Below are 21112 nucleotides of genomic sequence, written 5' to 3'. Positions count from 1 at the left end.
CTTCAATGGAATTGGAGAATTATTATGGGAGGTACACACTATTGCACACAGTGCTCATCTAACTGTGCTTTAAACTGGTTCAGTGTGTCTACATTTACGAAACACTTAGCCAATGCATTCCACTCACCAGTCACTCTCCATCCAAAGAACCTACTCCTCTGCTCACATCCTCCTTATACAGTTTAGTTTCCAGTGATGACCTCTTGTTCTAACTCTCCCTCTCATTCTATGAAAAATCTCTTCCATGTCAACCTGATAACAACCCCTGTCTAGCTTATATGTTCCAATCATATTCCCCCCTCCCTCCTCCTATTCATGTCTGCAACTTACGTTCTCTCAGTCTACTGGGATTATGCTACAGGAAACTGATGAGGTTAGGGACTTGGCATAATGGTGGATGTAGGAATTTAAAGTTCAGAGGTCATGTTGCAAAAGATTCAAATACAACTCGGAGGATAATTGTGATGTTGAAACAAATCTTGACATGTAAGGATAAGGATGTTATTTTGCCTGTTTATAAGGTCTTGATATGACCACACCTAGATTATTGTATGCAGATTTGGTCTCCTGGGTTCCAAGGGGATAAAGAAGCTGTGGAACGGGTAATTTTATATCTTTTAATGTGAAACTCAGCATAGTTGGTTGAGTGGATAATGTCTTGAATTTCATCTGGAAGATGTGAATTTGAATTTTACTATTGCATGGATGTTTGTTTTTTGGTTTTCATTTGGGACATATTTCATTGCTTAGTAGATCACCTTTCTTATTGTAGATTTGAAGGAGCTTGAAAAAGTACAATGTTTGGTCTCTAGAGTAGGGGAACAGAATGTTGGCTCATCTATGGTACTAAGTGTACAACAAATTTTTGTAATCTTTTGATGGAATTTCATGAAATGAAAGAAAAAAAAAACATATGAAACAAAGTAAAGTACTCATGAGTTTACAAAAATCATATATTGCTGATATATCTGGTAGCTTGATGTTTAAATTGTCTTTTTTTGCCTGCTCATCTGTTATGATAAAAAAAAAAAAAAAATCTATCCCCCTGTCTCTTGTAAATTTTATGGATTTCATTCTCAAATAGAAAATCTTGTTTCGACAGCAAATAGATATAAAAATAAGGACAATACATTCTTAAGCCAGTATATTTGATATTCATTTTTTATTTTTATTTATTCATTTTTTAAAGAGAATTTTCAACCAAATTGTATAAAACAAATGTTCCACTCATACCATTATTAAATTTCATATGCAGTTGCACTTACAATTGCCAAATTTGGCTGTATCCATTGGCTGATAGCATGAAATTATTGAATTTTCGAAATTATGGATTTTACAACCGTGTTATAACTAAACACTTTTTATTATCCCGACGTTTCGATCTTCGTATCAAGATCATCATCTGGAGCATACACAAATATACAAGACAAGCTGAGTTACATTACAAACTGTAAGCTAGAGAAACAATGATTGATCACATGTTATTCTACTAGCATGACCTCTAGTGAAAAAAAAAAAAATTATTTATAAATTACATCAAGCTAGATTTAATTTAAGATAACATGAATAAACATTTTTTCCTTATAGATAGTTTTCTTTCAGTAACAATGATGTCCTATTTTTAGTATTACAATTGTTATTTTTAATTTAGGATTTCCTACAGTCCTGTTTATAGTTGTTCTTAGAGAGGAAGGTTCCGTGGGTTGAATATATGCCTTCCATGTGTATGGGATTTTTAGACCTTCATTATTGTTCAGATTGGGGTGGTTGATAATGATCTCACAGGCTTCCTTAAATTTGCGTTCATACCATGTTTTGGTGTGATGTTTTTTTTTTTCTTTTTTTTTCTCCCCTCACTAGAGATCATGCCAGTAGAATAACCTGATCAAATCATTATTTCTCTAGCTCTTACGGTTTGTAATGTAACTCAGCTTTTCTTGTATATATGTGTATGCTCTAGGTGATGACCTTGATATGAAGATCTAGACGTCGGGATAATAAAAAGAGTTAGTTATAACTCGATTGTAAAATCCATAATTTTGAAAAAGAATGCTGGTCACTGTGTAACACTAAAAGAAAGGATGAAATTATTGAAGATTATTGGTTTGCCATTAATGCAGTTTGTTTCACTTTCCAGGAGAGGCTGAGGACACTGCACAAACTAATCTTATCCACTCTTGTTACCTGTTATTACTTGCAATGCATTGAACAGCTTATCCTATGTACCATGACTTTCCTTCCTAATATGTTTATAGTTTGTAACTCTTAACCAATATAATTACAAGTATTTATGAAAAATATAAACACAGCATGAAAGAATTTTACCCCCAAAGGAATTCAGAATTCCTTTGGAAAACAGTTATCTCTATTTAGAACTTCTCATTCTGAAACAACCAGATGGTAGTCTGCAGTTTTCAGCACTCAGAAAGAAAGCCAACACAGAAGGTCAGTTACATCAAAGCATTGGTCCATTGGGCTTACTCCTTAGGTTCCACTGATGCCGTTTTGAAACAAAAAACTTTAATATATTGAATTCATTTTTTTTTTCTCCGTTAGATGTCACTCTCATCTGTTAACAAAAATAATAAATAATTATGACCTTCATCATTAATATCTTCTATTTCATAGGTCCAGAGGTTTATCAGAAAATTAGCCAGTCTATTATGCCTTTTAAATCTCTAGGTCATTTTTCATGTAATTCATACTAGTTTCTTCCTTTATTTCCCGAAGGTTGTATTTTCTTTGTTTATTCATTCTTTCAAAAGGAGCACAAATGACAAATTTATTAATTATGGAAAATTGGACCTTTCTGCTCATGCTCTTGTGCTCTAACATAGAATTGATTGAAAAAGCATATGTTCATTATATCATACCAAAACCTGGTATGAATGCAAATTTAAACAAGCCTGGAAAATTTTGATCATCCAGCCTAATCTCAACAATAATGAAGGCCTAAAAATCTCAATAATATGGATGGCATTCAATCCACATAACTTTTGTTTCTAATAAGTCATAGTAATTAGGACTGCAGATCTTCAGTGATCGTTTACTCTAGGCATTAATTTGACAATAACAAACTCCAGACTTATTTTGCATATTGAATTGGACTTCATTTAAACTTTAGGCCCACTAATGCTCTAGCACTTACTGTTTTTTTTTTTTTTTTTTTTAAATAGGATAATGTGACTGAATTTATCTCTGACCATAAAAACAGGATTGTAGCTTTGATATATATATTTTTTTTACATCAGAGGTTAAGTTAGTGAGGTAATGGTGGACTGAATTAGTGATACTTTGGCATATTGTTTCAGTTGTAATTGTAACTTGTTTCTGCGTAATGTGTATTCTTCAAATGATGACTTTAATATGCTGATCATAATTTGAGGAAATTAAAAATGGTGGTAGCAGTTTTCTTAATTTTACCATAAAATTATCATTAAATAAAGGCCATCTTGATCTACTGTCCCATCTTTAGTCTTGTTTTCTATCATATTATAATCGACATTTGTGCACTTAGAAGAATGTAAAGATTATCTAAAATACCTAGAATCTGACAAATCAGATCTTGTCCATCATGTGATTTCTTATAACCTCAGGGTTCATTATAATAAAACTAAAGTCCTTCATATATGCTACTTCTACTAGAAAGAGTGTACAAAGAAAGATTTATAAAGCTCTACTGCATAATGAATACTTTCTTTCAACATCCAAAGTGCAGACAAACCCAGATAACTTTATAAGAAACCAAATAGATTTCATAATGATAAACAATAGATACAAAAATAATATAATCAACATAAAAACATACCCAGGTGCTGACATAGGTTCAGACCATAACCCTGTTGTGTCTACTTTAAAAATTAAGCTAAAAAATCATTTCTAAAAACAATCATACTGAAAGACTTGACAGCTCTGAACATACCTGACAACATAAACAAAGGTGTTTAACTCAGAAATTAGGAAAAAATTAGATTATGTAGAATATAAAACAGAAGACAATATACTTTGTAGCACAGAGGAAATTGAAAACAGGTGATCTAATTTTAGAAGTGCAATATATAAGACAGCTAACGAGGTTATTCCAAAAATGAAATAGAATAAGAAAAAACCCTGGATGGCTGAATCACTACTAGAACTTATGAATGAAAGATGAAAAAAGAAAAGTACACAACAGTATAGAATACTCAGAAAATTATAAAAAATGAATGCAGGAAGGCTAAAGACAAGTGGCTAAATGAAAAATGTAAAGAAATAGAGGAATTGGACAAGAAACACAATTGTAAAGAAATGCATAAGTCAATCCAACCTCTGACAAATAAAAAGAAAAATTTCAACCATAATCCTTGTATAAAAGATCAAAATGGAAAGATATCATAAAAAGATGGAAAGAATATGGAAAAGAACTGTTTGACTCTGATTGCACAGATACACCAGATATACAAAATATGGATGGTGAACCAATCACATATGAAGAAATAGAATACACTCTAAGTCGAATGAAAACAGGTAAAACACCAGGCCTGATCAGATCCCTATCGAATTGTTAAAGAAAGAAAATGAAAACACACTTAATGACCTTAAGATTATTTTTAATAACATCTGTGATACAGGATAGATACATCCCTTATGATCTAAGGAAATCCATCTTTGTCACTATTCCCAAAATTCCAAGAACTTTTGAATGTTCAGAATATAGACTAATAGGTTTAACATGCTATGTTACAAAATTGCTACTGAAAATAATCCTAGAAAGAATAAAAGGCACTTTGTCAGTAGAAATAGAAGACACTCAATCAGGTTTTCAAAAAGACAAAGGTACAAGAGAAAGAATTTTCAATTTGAAAACATTATGTTAAAACAAGCCTTGATAACCAGAAAAGCATATATCTTTGTTTTAAGATATATGCTTTCTTAATATATATTAAGAAAGCATATATTAAAAAATTCTTAATATATATTTCTATAAAGCATATATTAAAAATTTTTTTTAATATATATTTCTGCATACCTGAAGTTGTTGAAACTTCAGGTATGCAGATGACACGGTCCCTATAGCTGAATCTGAAGATGATCTTCAAAACTTAGTCACAGAAATTTATAACAGAAGCTTAGACATGGGATTAATTATTAACCTAAAGAAAACAAAGTACATGATTATATCAAAAGAACCAATAAATAAGAAACTAAACATAACTGCTAAAAAAAAGAAAATTGAACAGGTTCAGTCTTTTACATATTTGGGGCAAATGTTTACAGACCAGGGGCGAATTCTCCATGCTTGCTATGCTTGCTGCGCAAGCTCATGAGAAAGAAATAATATTTATTTGTTAATAAATGCATGCATTTATAAATATTCCATTTAGTCTTTTATTTTTGTAGACAGAAGCCGCCTTTAGCTTGCGCAGCAATAATTGAGCTTTGCGTTGTGTATCGAAGGCTGATGCTTGCTCGTCTAGTCAAAGCTACCTTGGCTTGCTTGGTTGTGGGAGCTTCCAGGTCCTCGCTGCAGTGCTGTGATTTCATGCACGAGCATAGCCATTTCTGCTTCCTTGACGTCGTCTCACTCTGTTGCTTAAATGCAGGCCATATGCAGTCAATGTAGTTCTAGCCAGTGAGCTTCAGCCTGCTTTTACAAGTGTACTTGTTGCTTGGGAAAATTAAGTTAACAACCAACTTTTTATGACAATATTTTATTGACCAGTTCATAAATAAGAACTGTAGGGTAGAATTTGTATTCAAGTAGCTAAATTGAAAAAGATAGAATATCATTTGTAAAATAAATATTGTATTTGTATGATTAAATGTACATACATTTCTAAATATATAGTGTTAAATGATCAGTAATTCATTATTCCGCTAATTAGGCTTCAATCACACCTCTCACTCCCTGAATGATAACAAGAGCAAGCGTGAATTTCAAGACCAGCATTCACCCCTGTTACAGACAGAGGAAATTTCCTTAAAGAAATATAAAAGAAGAATAGAGATAGCAAGAAAAGCCTTATTGATATGAAAACTGTTCTAACATCCAGAGACATTAATATAGATACAAGAAAAAGATTAATGAAATGCTATTTCTGGTCAAGCCTTCTCTACAACAGTGAAACTTAGACTCTAAATAAGGAAACAGAGAAAAAATTAGAAGCTTTCGAAATGTGGACCATCAGAAGGATGAAAATAGCATGGACAGAGAAAATGAAAATCGAAGATGTTTAAAGAAAGCAAAAATGAAAAGAATATTAATGAAAATAATTAAAGAACGAAAACTTAAATATTTTGGACATCTAACTAGACAAGAAGGCATTCAGAAATTAATATTAGAAGGGAAACTGGATGGAAAAGGAGGGAGAGGTAGACCCAGGAGAATGTGGTTTGAAGACATTAAGGACTAGATTAGCTTGAATTACCATAAATGTTCCAGAGCAGCAAAGGAAAGAAAAATGTTCTGCGACATGGTTGCCAACCTCCTTCTAGGGGATGACACTTGAAGAAGAATGTGTAAAGCTCTAAATATAAATGATTGATTTAAGTTAACTAATCTAAATCTTCTCAGATTTCCTTACAAACGCAGGAGCACCTACCCCAGTGTTCTGTTCTTTCACCAACTCTCTTCCTTTTGATAAATGATAAATGACCTGCTCTCAGACTTCCCAATCTTATCCATTGCTTTTCTGATGACATTCCTCCTTTTCATTCGACAAACCTTGTAGTGCTCAAGTATTAGAATCCTCAGGATCTACCATGGCCAGTGACCTGAACTCAGATCTCTTATCTGTATCCCAGTGGGGCAAGGACGATCTTGTAAACTTCAATGCCCCCCAAAACTCAATCCTGTCTAATCTCTTGCAAGAAAAAGCTCGCATCCCTTTCCCCTTTATCTTCAGTAATACTGAGATATCCAAACACGATAAGATTTCTCTACTCAGACTGACCTGCACTTCTGATCTTTCCTGGCACAACCATAGCTTCAGCAGCTGCCAAAAAAAAACTTAGTGTACTTTTTTTGCACAAGACACTACCTCACATTTTCACAGCTGGTAAATTGATACAAATCCACCCAGCCATGGAATACTGCTCCCATATTTGGGGTGACACACCAAAATCCTCTCTAAAACTGCTCGATTCAAGAAGAGGGCAATCTGGTTAATCAGTGATCCCTCTTTCACATGCCCACTTCAGTCCCCTCTCTCGGAGACGTTCAGTTCTGTCTTGTGCCTCTTCTACAGATACTTTCACGGACAGTGCTCTATTGAATTGGCTGCTATTATTTCTCCATTCTCTTCCAAAATCATTAAAACAAGAGCCATTGTTAACCAACACCCTTTTACAGTCCATCTTGAAACTCACCGAACCAACTTCATTGCCTCCTCCTTCGTCCCATCTACTTCTGCCTTCCCCAAACATTACAACTCTCAACTGTTCAAGCAAAAATGTGAACAGCTCTTGTGGCCTTTCGTGTGTGGATCAGATATTTAAAAAAAAATATTTATATAAAAATAAAAAAAAATTCTCACAGACTTTCTTGAGCCAGTATCTCATGGAAGATCAGTTTCCACATTGTCTCTCTTCTACAGATATATCCATGACTGCTCTTCAGCAAAACTGGCATCCATTATGTCTCCCATTTCTGCATACAAGAACTCAAGCAACTCTGCCCAAACTGCATACTCGCTTAACCTGCTATTTTCCAGTAATCTTCATTCCATCGACCTCAGTTCTGTGAAGCAAGTTACTCATGAAGTATCTGTAAAGGATACAACCTGAAACTCTAAGAAAAATATCCACAGATTACTCTGCTCCTGACCCAGTCCACAAACCACATCCTTTTACAGTCCGTCTTGAAAGTCACCAAACCAATTTCACTGCCTCTTCTTTCATTCCATGTACTTCTCTCTCCTTTTGAAAAGTCTCTCCCCACTCTTCCTCTCCGAAATGTTATAATCCTCTGTTCAAGCAAAATGTGAACAGCTTCCTCCTTTGTTCTATTCCTCTTGCCCACACATCGTACTAATGTACAATAGATCCTGTGGCCTTTTTTGTGTGGATCAGATATATAAAAAAAGAACAATTGTTTTAACTTTCTCATGCATAGGGGACTCATGAGGATACACAAAAATGATGTTCTCAGATGAGAACATCATTTTTAACATATACAGGGCACAAATTTAGCAAAATTAATGAATTCATGGTAATACTGTAAGATTAAATGGTACTGTATCATCATTATAATTCTTTATAAATGAATATAAAGATTCATGCATGAAAGGGTTAAGCTTTACCTGATCTGGAAAGTGAACTTGTTAATCACCTTGCATAGATGTTATTGTATTTATTTGTTTATTCTTATTTATTTACTTCTTTATTTCTTTCTATATTTATTTATTTGCATAATTACTCTGATTTTATTCCTGTTGGTCTTTTTTATGCTTATGATCTGGCTCTCCTCCTGCATTGAAATATACACATCACTATTATAACTTTCAATTTTCTGATTATTGTCCTGTTGCTTGTAATTGTATTGCTTTCTAATAAAAAATTATTATTATTTTTTTATTGTGTATCATGGAGTTGGAATCTTTTTTTCTAGTTTCTTTCTATTCATGACTATGTTTCTTGTATAATGAGACTTATGGAGTTTCCATAATTATAAAATCACATTTATACTACAGTAAAAATTATTGATTGTATTGAAGGTCATCACCCATTTTCAGTCAATGGATGAGGTAAAAGAGAAAACGGCAGCCTACTGAAGCAGATAACACCTGATGACTTGCAGCACTGCTTCCAACAATTAAAAATTATTCAAACCTCCATGGAGTTGAGAGCCTCATCGTGGGAGGTCTTTCTTAGGAAATACAGTCTATCATACCACTCCTTGAATGCATTGACCGTTCTTGTTCTCACCACTCTCTCAGGCAGTGCATCCCACGGTTCAACCACCCTCCATGTAAAGAAACCACTCCTCACCCTCTTGCTGACAGCTTCCTTTCGTAACTTCCAAGGATGGCCTCTTGTCATTGCTCCTTCCTGCTGTTCCACCAAGTGAAAGATCTCCCCAATGTTCACCCTGTAACTGCCTCTTAACAGTTTAAAAGTCTCGATCATATCACCTCTCCTTCTTCTATCCACCAAACTCTGCAGTCCACATTCCCTCATCGATCCTCATAACTCATATTGTACAGTCCTGAAACCATATTTGTTATCCGCCTCTGTACCCTTTCCACAGTTAATTTATCCCCTTCAAATCCTGGGGACGAAATCTGAGAGCAATGGTCTGATCAGGGTCTTATACAATGGAATGATATCTCTTTTATCTCTGCAGGTCAGCGTCCTTCTCAGTATTGCAGCAATCCTCTGAGTTACCTTCACCACCTTTGCAATATGCTCTCTGAATTTCAGTTTTCTATCAATCATCACCCTCAGATCTCATCTCCCCTACCTCCTCCTCCAATCAAATATGCATCCTCCCATCGATGCTTCCCAAACGTCAAGGCTTTACATTTTATTGTATTAAACCGACATCTCCCCCCCCCCATTCATTTGGCCATCTGTCTAGCTTATTCAAATCCTCTTGCAGGGCTACAACATCTGCACTATTACTAATAACCCTTCCCAGCTTCACATCATCTGCAAACAACTGAATATCCTCTTGCAATCCATTGACAATGTCATTAATATAAAGGTTGAACAATACAGGTCCCGGTACTTGAAAATTACAAGTGGAACCCCACGTAACTTTCTGCTTCCTTGATATTGCCCACCATACACAACTCTCTGATACTTATCACACAGCCAATCCTGAATCCAATTGACTAACCTGACATTTAAACCCATGTACTGCAACTTAAATATCAACTTATCATGTGGCCCTCTGTCAAATGCCTTTGCAAACTCCAAAAAAGGGGCAGTATATGCCTTTCCCTCATGAGCTGCTCTTGTCACTTTATTGTTAAAGGCAATCATATTACTAAAACAAGAGTGCCCCTTAGCAAATCCATGTTGATTCTCACAGATAACATTACCCTCGTCTGCCCAACACTGTATATAGTCCCTCACTAATTTTTTCCAAGACCTTAACAACTACTAATGACACACAAATTGGCCTATAATTAGACACTTCCAGTCTGCTACCGCCCTTATGCAGTGGCACTATCTTACCTTCCTTCTATTCCTTGGGTACCTTTCTCACAGCCAGATTTTTATTGAAGAGGGTCAACGGAGCTGTCAGTTCTTTAGCACATTCTCTCAAAACCCTTGGTGAAATACCATCTGGTCTCACAGCTTTACTAACATCCAGAGTACTCAGTATTTGGAACACTCTCTCCTCTTGCCCTGCTAAACTCTGAACCTGTCATATCTCTCTAGTATTAAAACATTCTTCTCCAGGATGAAATACTCAAATAAAGTGCTCATTGAACAACTCCATTATGTTCTCTGCATCAATCACTCTATTCCCATTTTTATCCTGCAATGTCATTCTTCCACAATCATTTCTCCACCTACTGGCCACATAGCTAAAAAATTCCCTAGGATTTTCTTTGGATCTTAGTACCAATCTCTTCTCATATTCCAGTTTTGCCTTCCCTCACCATACTAGTCACTCTCCTGATCTATGCCATATTCTTCATGCATCCGATTTTTTACTGATGATTTACACCAAATTGTGTCCTCTTCTTCGCTTGTGGGATACAGCTTACTATTTCTGCTAACAAATATTCCATCATAATTTCCCAAGCACTAACGATATCCTGGCCTTTCAATTGTGCCCTCCATGGAACTGCCCCAAGTTGATATCTAAGACTATTATAATCACCTGCCTTATAATTCCAGATATGTTCCCTTTTCTTTGATACTCTTGCATGTCTATTCATCTTCCAAGTCAAAACCACATGGTCACTCTCTCCAACTGGTGAGAGAGATGTCATCTCAGTTATTATCAGCTCTTCTGATGCTATGACCAAATCCAAAACTCTTGAACCTCTTCTGATGTTGCCTAAGACATTTGTCCCTCAAGAATTCTAGTAATTCCATTTCCTTATTACTGCATGCATTTTCCTCTTACCAACTTATACTGCTGTAGTTAAAATCTTTCATAACAATCATTCTTCTTGCACTTGCTAAGCTCACCTGCCTAAACATCTCCTGCTCTCTCACCCTGTGCTCTTGGCTTGTAGCAACACCACACTAAATATCCTGTCTTGTCCACCTCTACCTTATACATGTGCTTTCAAAACCAAAACCGTTAGTGTCACTGCCTTCCAAAGCCTCCACTCTTAGAGGACATAAGTCATCACCTATCATAAGCAGTACTCCACCACCACGTTTTCCTTTCCTATCCTGCTGAAAAATGCTGTACCCTGCTACTACTACTTCAATTCCTGTTATTATATCATTGGCTCCTCCTTGGCTTGTAGCAACACCACACTAAATATCCTGTCTTGTCCACCTCTACCTCACACATGTGCTTTCAAAATCATTAGTGCCACTGCCTTCCAAAGCCTCCACTCTTAGAGGACACAAGTCATCACGTATCATAAGCATTACTCCACCACCATGTTTTCCATTCCTATCCTGCTGAAAAATGCTGTACCCTGCTGCTATTTCAATTCCTGTTATTATATCATCTTCCGTCAACCACGTCTCCAAGATCCCAATAACCTTTGGTCAGGGTGATGCTATCAGTGCCACCAATTCATTTCCTTTATTTTGGACACTTCTGGCATTCGTATAAAGCATAAAGATGTCACTGCTTCTATACCTATCATTATCCCCTCTGGATCCCACTGTACTCAGTGTTACCTGATGTCGTCTCCCCTTCCCCCAAGCACCCATTCCCACAAGAGGCCACCCCCTGCTGGTGATTCTAGTTTCTCTGCATTGGCACACCGACTCGTTCAGAAAACAGCAATCTTTCCAGATGCCTTTGTCCTTCCTCATTCAAATGCAAATGGTCTCTCGCATATGGTTCCATTCTGTCTCCAAATATTCTCCAAGCATCGACATATTCCAATTCTCTCTTCTGACACCTTCTGGCTATTATTAAGTTGTACAATTGTAATAATAAACCACATTTTTGCAACCAGTCTCGTTATTTAATAGCCACACCTTGTGTGTGTGTGTGTGTGTGTGTGTGTGTGTGTGTGTGTGTGTGTGTGTGTGTGTGTGTGTGTGTGTAGTCTGTCATTAGGTTATATTAAGTTAGAAAGAAAACCTGGTTTAAACCAGCTGCTTTGCAGATGATATTTTGAAATAATATTTGGGTACAAATTTCAAGGTTTTTATTCATCTAATTAAAACATTTCATTCTGCAGAAACTCTGGAAATTCTTTCAAAGATTCATGTTCATCTCTGTTTTCGGAACTGCTATATGATAACATTTCAGCAAGTTTTTTCATCATTGAACATTTAGGATACCCATTCATTTTTTAAAAAAGCGTGAAGCAAGTTTGTGTCTTAGCAATCATGTTCTCTTTTTAGTCTTGATTGCAACAGTTAATTTCATTGATGGAAGATCCCTGAAAGGGGTCTTCCATCAATGAAATTAACTGTGTAGGATTGTAAACAGTGTAGGATTGAGGGGAAACCTTTTAATATAATATACTTCAATCCAAAACAAAAACAGTTGCAGTGTCACTTGTGGAACTCTATTGTGCTGACAACACAGTCATTTACTCTCATTCTGAATGTGAATGTCAAGTCATTGTTGACATTTTCAAAGAAACTATTAAATAAATTAGACTGTGTCAATATCAAAATGATGCAAATGATTCACAAACCAGCTCCAGTTGATTCAGGGCAAGTATCTATTATGAATGGAGAAATGTTGGAAATCACGGACCATCTAACAATAATAATATCCCCTAGTATTCCCTAATAATTTTTTTGGCAAATGCTGAAATTGATTAGGAAATTTTGTTTTCTTCCTTTGGAGAACCTTCTGTAGGACCATAGATACAAATTTTCATTGTCCATTTTCTCATTTTGAAGATTGCCCATATAACTCCACTTGAAACTGTCTTCCAATCAGAAAGTTTATTTTTATGTTGATGTTGAATGCTATTGCTACTTCTTCCATTTTTGATCATTATTCCCCAAATATAATATCCTGCACTTATTATTTAGTACAATTTTACTAAATTCTTTGTCTCAGTAACTCTACAGTATGTTCATGTGGTACTTTTTTTCCATTTCTTTTGTCAGTTCAGCTTCCTTTCCATTGATATGCCTAATTTTATTGATTCCTATCTTTATTTCTTCTGATGTTTGTTTGTTCTTCTTCTTTTAGATGTTGAGTTGAAGTTTCTTTCAAGATTTCCTTGCCTCGATTTGTTGCCTTTATTTTTCTGCCTCTACACAGCAGTTTTTAAGTATTTAAACACTAATATTTCTACGCTGTCTACTACTGTGATAATTCCAAATAACCAAAACTTTGGGGGCTGTTTGTGCCAAATAGACCTTTGTTAGCTAATTTTTTTCAGTAAGATTATCCTATTCCCATAATGTACTTCATCTATTTGTAGAGCACATGTCCCAAGTTAACGGGAGGTAATATCCTGTCATCTGTCTCTGATTATCTTTACCTTTCTTAAAGGTATAGAAACGTAATCTTATATTGTTTTCTTATTATAATATTTTGTTAAACAGTTTTTTTTAATTATCTAAATTCTGGTGAAAAGACCTTGTTTTCGACTGAGAATATTTATTTGCAAACAAAGAATTATAACTATTTGCCTGAAAGTAAATATTTAAACATTTCTGAAATTTATGCTGTTTTATTTTATTTTATTTTATTTATTTACTTTTTTTAAATTGCTTTTCTTTCTAGTAAATATGGATGGGAACATGTGACTCAGGGACTTGTTCAATTTGGATTTACTCTTCTTGATTCATTTGCACCAAAGGTTGCTTTTGGAAGGATTGTAACCCCAGTAAGGTGTAATTTATCTGCTACTGATCGTGCATGTAACCTTGGTGGTAAAATTGTACAGGAGACTTTCAAGGTAAAAGGTTTGTTTTCATTTAATCTCAGAGTAATTGTGGAGTAAATTAAGAATAACTTCATTGGAATAATGAAATATTAGATTATTCAACCCATAGCTTGAATTATCTAATTGGTCATCTCTCCATTACAGAATTCAGTACATAAAAAAAGTAGTTGAAAGTATTGTGTACATGCATTTTAAAATATTATCAGGACAGTAGTCCATAAAAGTACCTGCATGAAAATGTGATTTGATTTCGATCATGAGTTTATGCCTCTGGTTTTATTTCATATTTTCACATGCAGACTTGTAAAGTAAGCTGAAAACTGTTTACCAAGAACTTGTAGTTCATTGTCTTACTAGCTCTGCATATTCTGAATAAGTGTTTCAGTTTAAAACAACTGGACACACACATATAAATGACCGAACATCACTACTTTCATTATCTAAATCAATGTTTTATCTTAAAAATTTTGTATATTTATACATAAAATAAAGGATAATGTACATTTATGAAAAAAAATATACACAATCAAATAATTCTTTATGAGAAAAAAATGACACATGATCAACTTGAATTTAATTTAATTTTTAAGGTCCGAGGGACTGTTACTTTATCTCATTCATTTGTAACTGTAATTAATGTTCATATCAACATATTATGGCTGATAGTATGGTGGTTTGATTGTCAACATTCTATCATAGCTAAATAGTGAACCCTTCATTTCCTTAACTACCATTTGGTGCCTCCATAGTGCAATTGGCAGAATAGCGGAACATTGCACCCTTTGATTGGAAAAGACCTGGATTCGATTCTCGTTGTGAAGCAGGGAATCATCGTTATTTGGGCATTTTCAGTTGAAGGTGAGTTAGCTGATCTCATATGGAGGTAGCTGGGTTTTTTCTCCCAGAAACTAGAGTTTTTCATTCTGCATACAGACAAATCGAACGTCAACACACACAATTTACAGACAAAAAATACTGTAGTTGGTGATGATTCTAGGTGTTGAAATTCATGGAGGTAGCTGGGTTTTTTCTCCCAGAAACTAGAGTTTTTCATTCTGCATACAGACAAATCGAACGTCAACACACACAATTTACAGACAAAAAATACTGTAGTTGGTGATGATTCTAGGTGTTGAGGAGAATTAAGTAGCGGTGGAAAGGGTGAGGTGTATTTAGCAAAGTAGAGTAGACAGTCCTCCCGTTATGAGTCCTTGGACTCCCAGGAGGTATCATGTCATGTAATAATAATAATATCCGTATTTTATGATCACTTTCAACAATTACCATTTGGGATAAGAAAGAATGCTCCCTAGAGCTCTTGTCATCTAAGGTAAACAATAATGAGCAACTTTGATTAGGGAGCTGTAATGTTTTAGATAACCTTCTCTCTGCTCAGGACTTTGTCATTTGACGAAGACAGCTGAATTGATTACACTTGAATGATATAACTGTCATTTAGGTAACCACCTAAATTACAATTACATCATCCTATCAACTCTGTTAAAATGTAACTATTAGTCCTTCAGGTAACATATTTTTATAAGTTGTTCTTATACAACTTCTGACAAAAATATTCACTTCTCTGTATTTGCAGTTTTAAAACTCACGATGATTTGCAATAACAATCAGGGGAAAAGAAGGAGCAGCTATAGTATTTAACACAAAATACAAGGCTAATCTTGAAATGGCAGGCAATATCAAGTAGAGTGATTTGGACAAATATCAGAATTTGGGGACTGGAGTGAGACTTATTTGTGCCTATGGCCCAACAGAGGGACTTTTTTAAAGCTTTAGAGAAAGCAAGTGATACAATGAAAAAGATAAAGTTGCTCCTTGTTGGGGATCTCAATAGCAGAGTAGGAAATGATTGTCAGATATACAAAAATATTTTGGGAAAATTTGGAGAAAAGAGCAAAGCTAATAATAATTGCAAATACCTGTTGGATTTCACGCAGGACATCGACTGGTTATTACTAACACAATGTTATTACAACATAAACGTGTGCACAAATTCATATGGAGAGAAGAGACAAGGAATAAGAAACATCTCATTGACTATGTTATTGTTGACAGGCATATTTTTTTCGCTGGTGCAGGACACTGGAGTGTACAGAGGATTTGAAATTGAAAGTCATCACCATTTAGTCTTGAGCAGGATAAATTTGAATTTCATATTGAAAAGAAGGATATGTAAGAAAGTTTTAAAGGAAATAAATGTTAATCAGCTCTCAGATGTGAACTGTAGACTAAAATAACAAACATTATTCAAGAAAAAATGAAAGAATTTGAGAAAAGGAACCAAACCTTGGAGATTCAATGGCAAGCCCTGAAAAAAACATTGCTTGATTCTGCCAGAGAGGCATGTGGTAAATGTTGTCTGCAAGGATGGAAAAAAGAAACCGTGGAGATTCAGTGGCAAGCCCTGAAAAAAATATTGCTTGATTCTGCCAGAGAGGCATGTGGTAACGTTGTCTGCAAGGATGGAAAAATCAAAACTCCATGTAGGACACAGCAACTTAACTGCCTCTTTAACTTGCATATCTAAAGTTCTTGGCAAAACAGTTGGCTTGTGCTCTTAGAGAATACAGAGTCAAATGTAAGAAAGCTAAACACTGTAAAAATAGCAAAACAAAAGTCATGGGAAGATTTGGCGAGAACATAGAAAATAAATATCAGGATGGTGGCAAAATATTCTGAAGGCTGTTGAAAAAGCTCAGAAATGGAGGAAAGAGTGCTGTAAAAAGAATTAGAGATGATAAAGGTGACATGAAAACTGGGATGTGTGGAGCAATTACTTTGAAAAATTGCTAAATGAAATTTAGCAATCTTGGTGAAGAACCAGTGACAGCATAGTGGTAAAAAAGTACTTAACAGGCAATGCAATCAGGAATACATATCCATACTTGAAGTAGAGAATGCCATCAAAAGCCTGAAATGTGGAAAGACAGCTGGAGTAGATGATATTCGATGAAATGCTCAAGTATGAATGTATAAAAGTCTTGCAGTGGCTGCACTGCATAGTTCAGAAGGCCTGGACAGAGGAACGAATTCCAGATGATTGGAGTAGAGCTTTCATTGAACCTACTTACAAAAATTGAAATAAAACTGAATGTGAGAATTACAGAGGTATTTCTCTAGTGAGTGTTTCTGGTAAGATTTATGCAAGTATACTTGAGAAATGGGTTGAGAAGGCATGTAGAAGGGAAGCTTGGTGAAGAACAAGCTGGATTCAGGCCAAATAGAGGATCAGATTTTCACTTTACGACAAATAGTTGAGAAATCGTGGGAATATAAGAAAGATCTGTATTTAAATTTTGTAGAAAATTTAAATACAAGAGAAAATCTATTCAAAACACTACAGTCATATGGTGGTGTCATTGGGGCATTATATCCAGCAGTACTTAGTCTTTATTTGAGTTGGAAGTTAGCAATTAGAACTGAAGGAAGTACAGGTAGATGGTTTAATATTAAATCTGGTGTCAGACAAGGATCATCATCATCATCAAATTCCTGCCATGTACCCTCAAGGGGTTTACAGGATATGATAGTACTACATGAAAAAAATTACATCATTATTAATTTCCTATTTACAATTTTCCTCCAAATCAGTCTGTTACTTGTCAACACTCCAACGTTATCAGATCTTATATTTCTATCGTCTAAAGCACTTTGTACCGTATCAATCCACCTATATCTTGGTCTTCCTCTGGGTCGTTTTGCTGCCAACTTGGCAGAGAACACTCGTTTTGCTAATCTTTCCTCGCCCATTCTGTTTAAGTGACCATACCACCTGAGATTAGCTCTGCTAACGCATTCCTGGATGCTGACAATGTCAAGTTCTTTCCTAATATCCTCGTTTTTAATATGATACTGCCATTGATGCCATCTGTTCACGCCTATAATCTTTCTCGGGACTCTCATATCTGTGGTCTCTAGTCTTTGGTCAAGTGTTTTACTTCTGACCCAGCTCTCAGATCCATAAGTTAAAACTGGTTTGAACACTGTCTTGTATACAGCTAATTTAGTGTTCCGACTAATTTCTCTCTTATTCCATATGAATTTATTCAATTGACTTCCCACCATACCAGCCTTGCTGATTCTGTTGTCTATTTCTATATTTAATTTACCATCTTCAGTAAAAATTCTGCCTAAATAGCTGAAATATTTTACTTGTTCCACAGGTTCTCCATTCACAACACAGTTGACATTTTCAATGATTCTGCCTATTTTCATTATCTTTGTCTTTTTATTGCTGACCTTCATACCATATCTATTACAACAGCTATTCAATTTAGTCAGAGAAGCTTGCAGACTTGTAGCGGATTTATTTAGAAGTATAATATCATCCGCATAAAGCAAAGAACTGACATTAACATCTCCAATTTTGATATCATGTTTAATACCACTTTCCTTCATAATGTGATCCATATAGATAATGAATAACAGAGGGGATAATGTACATCCTTGTGTCACACCAGATTTAACATTAAACCATCTTCCTGTACTTCCTTTAATTCTAACTGCTGACTTACAACTCAAATAAAGACTAAGTATTGCTTGATATAATGCCCCATTGACACCATATAACTGCAGCGTATTGAATAGCTTCTCTCTTGGCACCTTGTCATATGCATTTTCCAGATCGACAAAACTTAACCACGCTACCGGCCAAGACGTCTATAGACGTTCACGTTATCATGGATGCGAAGTGCTTATTAAAATTATAATACCATTGTTACAACAATGAAATGTATGATGGATACGAAGCGGATGCGTATTTGATCCATAACGGCTGGTAGGGTGGTTAAATACAAATCTTTGTTATATTCCCATGCTTTCTCGACTATTTGTCGTAAAGTGAAGATCTGATCCTGACAGCCTCTATTTGGCCTGAATCCAGCTTGTTCTTCACCAAGCTTTTCTTCCACAATTCTTCTCAACCGTTTCTCAAGTATACTTGCATAGATCTTGCCAGGAACACTCAGTAGGGAAATACCTCTGTAATTCTCACATTCAGTTTTATTTCCCTTTTTATATATGGGTACTATGAGAGCTCCACTCCAATCATCGGGAATTCGTCCCTCTGTCCAGGCTTTCTGAACTATGCAATGCAGCCACTGTAAGACTCTTATACCACCATACTTCAGCATATCTGGTCGAATATCATCTACTCCTGCTGCCTTTCCACATTTCAAGCCTTGGATGGCATTTTCTACTTCAAGTATGGATATGTATTCCTGACTGCATGCCTGGTCAATGTTTTTTACCACTGTGCTGTCATCACTGCTTGTTTCATTTAGCAGTTTTTCAAAGTAATTACTCCATACTTCAAGGATATCTTTTTCTCCCGTTTTCATGTCACCTTTATCATCTCTAATTCCTTTTATAGCACTCTTTCCTCCATTCTTAAGCTTCTTCAACAACCTCCAGAATATTTTGCCACCTTCTTGATATTTATTTTCTATATTCTTGCCAAAGTCCTCCCATGACTTTTGTTTAGCTAGTTTTACACAGTGTTTAGCATTCTTGCATTTGTCTCTATAATCTCTAAGAGCTCAAGCTGACTTATTTGACAGGAAATTTTGGTATGCTTTCTTCTTTTCCTTCACTGCCTCTTTAACTTCCTGTGTCCACCAGGGAGTTCTGATTTTTTTATCCTTACAGACAACCTCACCACATGCCTCTCTGGCAAAATCAATCAATGTTTTCTTCAGAGTTTGCCACTGAACCTCCAAGGTTTGATTCCTGTTCTCAAACTCTTTCAAGGATTTACATTATAAATGTGGATCACATTTTGAAGGAAAGCGGTATTAAACCTGATATCAAAATTGGAGATGTTAATCTCAGATCTTTATTTTATGCAATTCCAGTACAAGTCTGCAAGATTCCCTGACTAAATTGAATAACTGTTGTAATAAGTCCTAAGAAAGATTAGGTGGTATGGATAGATGGCATCAATGTCAACGTGTTAGCAGAGCTAATCTCAGGTGGTTTGGTCACTCAAATGGAATGGGAGAGGAAAGATTAGCAAAACGAGTGTTCTCTGGCAGGTTGACAGGAAAAAGACTCAGAGGAAGACCAAGAGGCGGATTGATAGAGCAATGTGATTGGAATTGGCAAAAATTGCTAAGAAGACAGAAATATAAGATCTGCTAATATTAGTCTTGATAGGTAACAGATTGATTTAGAGGAAAATTGTTGATAGGAAGTTAGCAATGATATAAATTTTCATGTAGTACTATCATAATATCCTGTACATCCATTGAAGCTACATGTCAGTAATTTGATGACATTGATGGCGATGACTTGCAAGTGATCATTAATATTCTTTTATAGCAACATATGCAGAGGTTCAGGTCAGGATACTACATAACATGATACACTATCTTGGTTTCTGTGGAAGGATAACTACACACAAGCCAGATGTCAGTATCACTCAGCAGATTACCCTCTATACTGGTGTAAATATTATTGTGATTGATCTCTAGTGCATGAAAAGTCTTGGATATTCAATAACAAATCATACTATATCCTTTCCCATTCAGATCGGTGAGTGTGGTTGTGGCAGTTTTTATGAAATAGACTCATGTTTTTCAATACATTAATGCATTGTATCATGTTGCAACATGGATTGAGGAAAATAATATGGAAAACCTTGACTAGTTTGTGCTAAGTCCTGATCTTAATCCACTAGAATACCTTTTGGAGGAACTTAAACAGTGGATGTTTGACCACTGTGTCCAGAAGTACTTTAGTATTTATGTGCGTGCGTGTGTGTGTGTGTGTGTGTGTGTGTGTGTGTGTGTGTGTGTGTGTGTGTGTGTCTCATCTCATCTTCATTATACCCTCTTTTACCTTGCAGTGTCGAGGGTTTATTAATCATCGGACCTCAAACTGTTCACAGGATAAGGTGGTCAGCCCTACACCCCAGTGTATCCTATGTCGGAAGTGTTGAGTTCTCAAGGCCGGTTTGCCTGCTTTGCAGGAAGAAAAACTCCAGGATAAACTAAGGCAAAACCCTACTGTCCATGCCCAAGATTAACTTGGCTATGGCTGAGGAAGATTCTTCAGCTTCTTATATCACTGACAGGAATCGAACCTAGGACACTCCTTCCCCAGTGTTG

General features: G+C 35.5%; 1 protein-coding gene across 1 annotated transcript in view; it reads left to right on the top strand.

Moving 5' to 3' along the window:
* Nucleotides 1–21112, top strand: part of LOC150106343 (Fanconi anemia group I protein-like) — a 370741-nt gene that overhangs the window by 288169 nt on the left and 61460 nt on the right. The window contains exon 13 of the mRNA XM_090392981.1: nucleotides 13826–14000. Coding sequence (XP_090249107.1) covers nucleotides 13826–14000 — 175 coding nt within the window. The remainder of the gene's footprint in view (nucleotides 1–13825; nucleotides 14001–21112) is intronic.

The sequence above is a fragment of the Typopeltis vanoorti genome, chromosome 5 (genome assembly GCF_054136105.1).
Source record: "Typopeltis vanoorti isolate ZY-2024b chromosome 5, IOZ_Tvanoo_1.0, whole genome shotgun sequence".
In the NCBI taxonomy this organism is placed as follows: Eukaryota; Metazoa; Arthropoda; class Arachnida; order Uropygi; family Thelyphonidae; genus Typopeltis; species Typopeltis vanoorti.
Note: the sequence above shows the minus strand (reverse complement) of the source record. Positions and strands in the feature narration are given on the sequence as shown.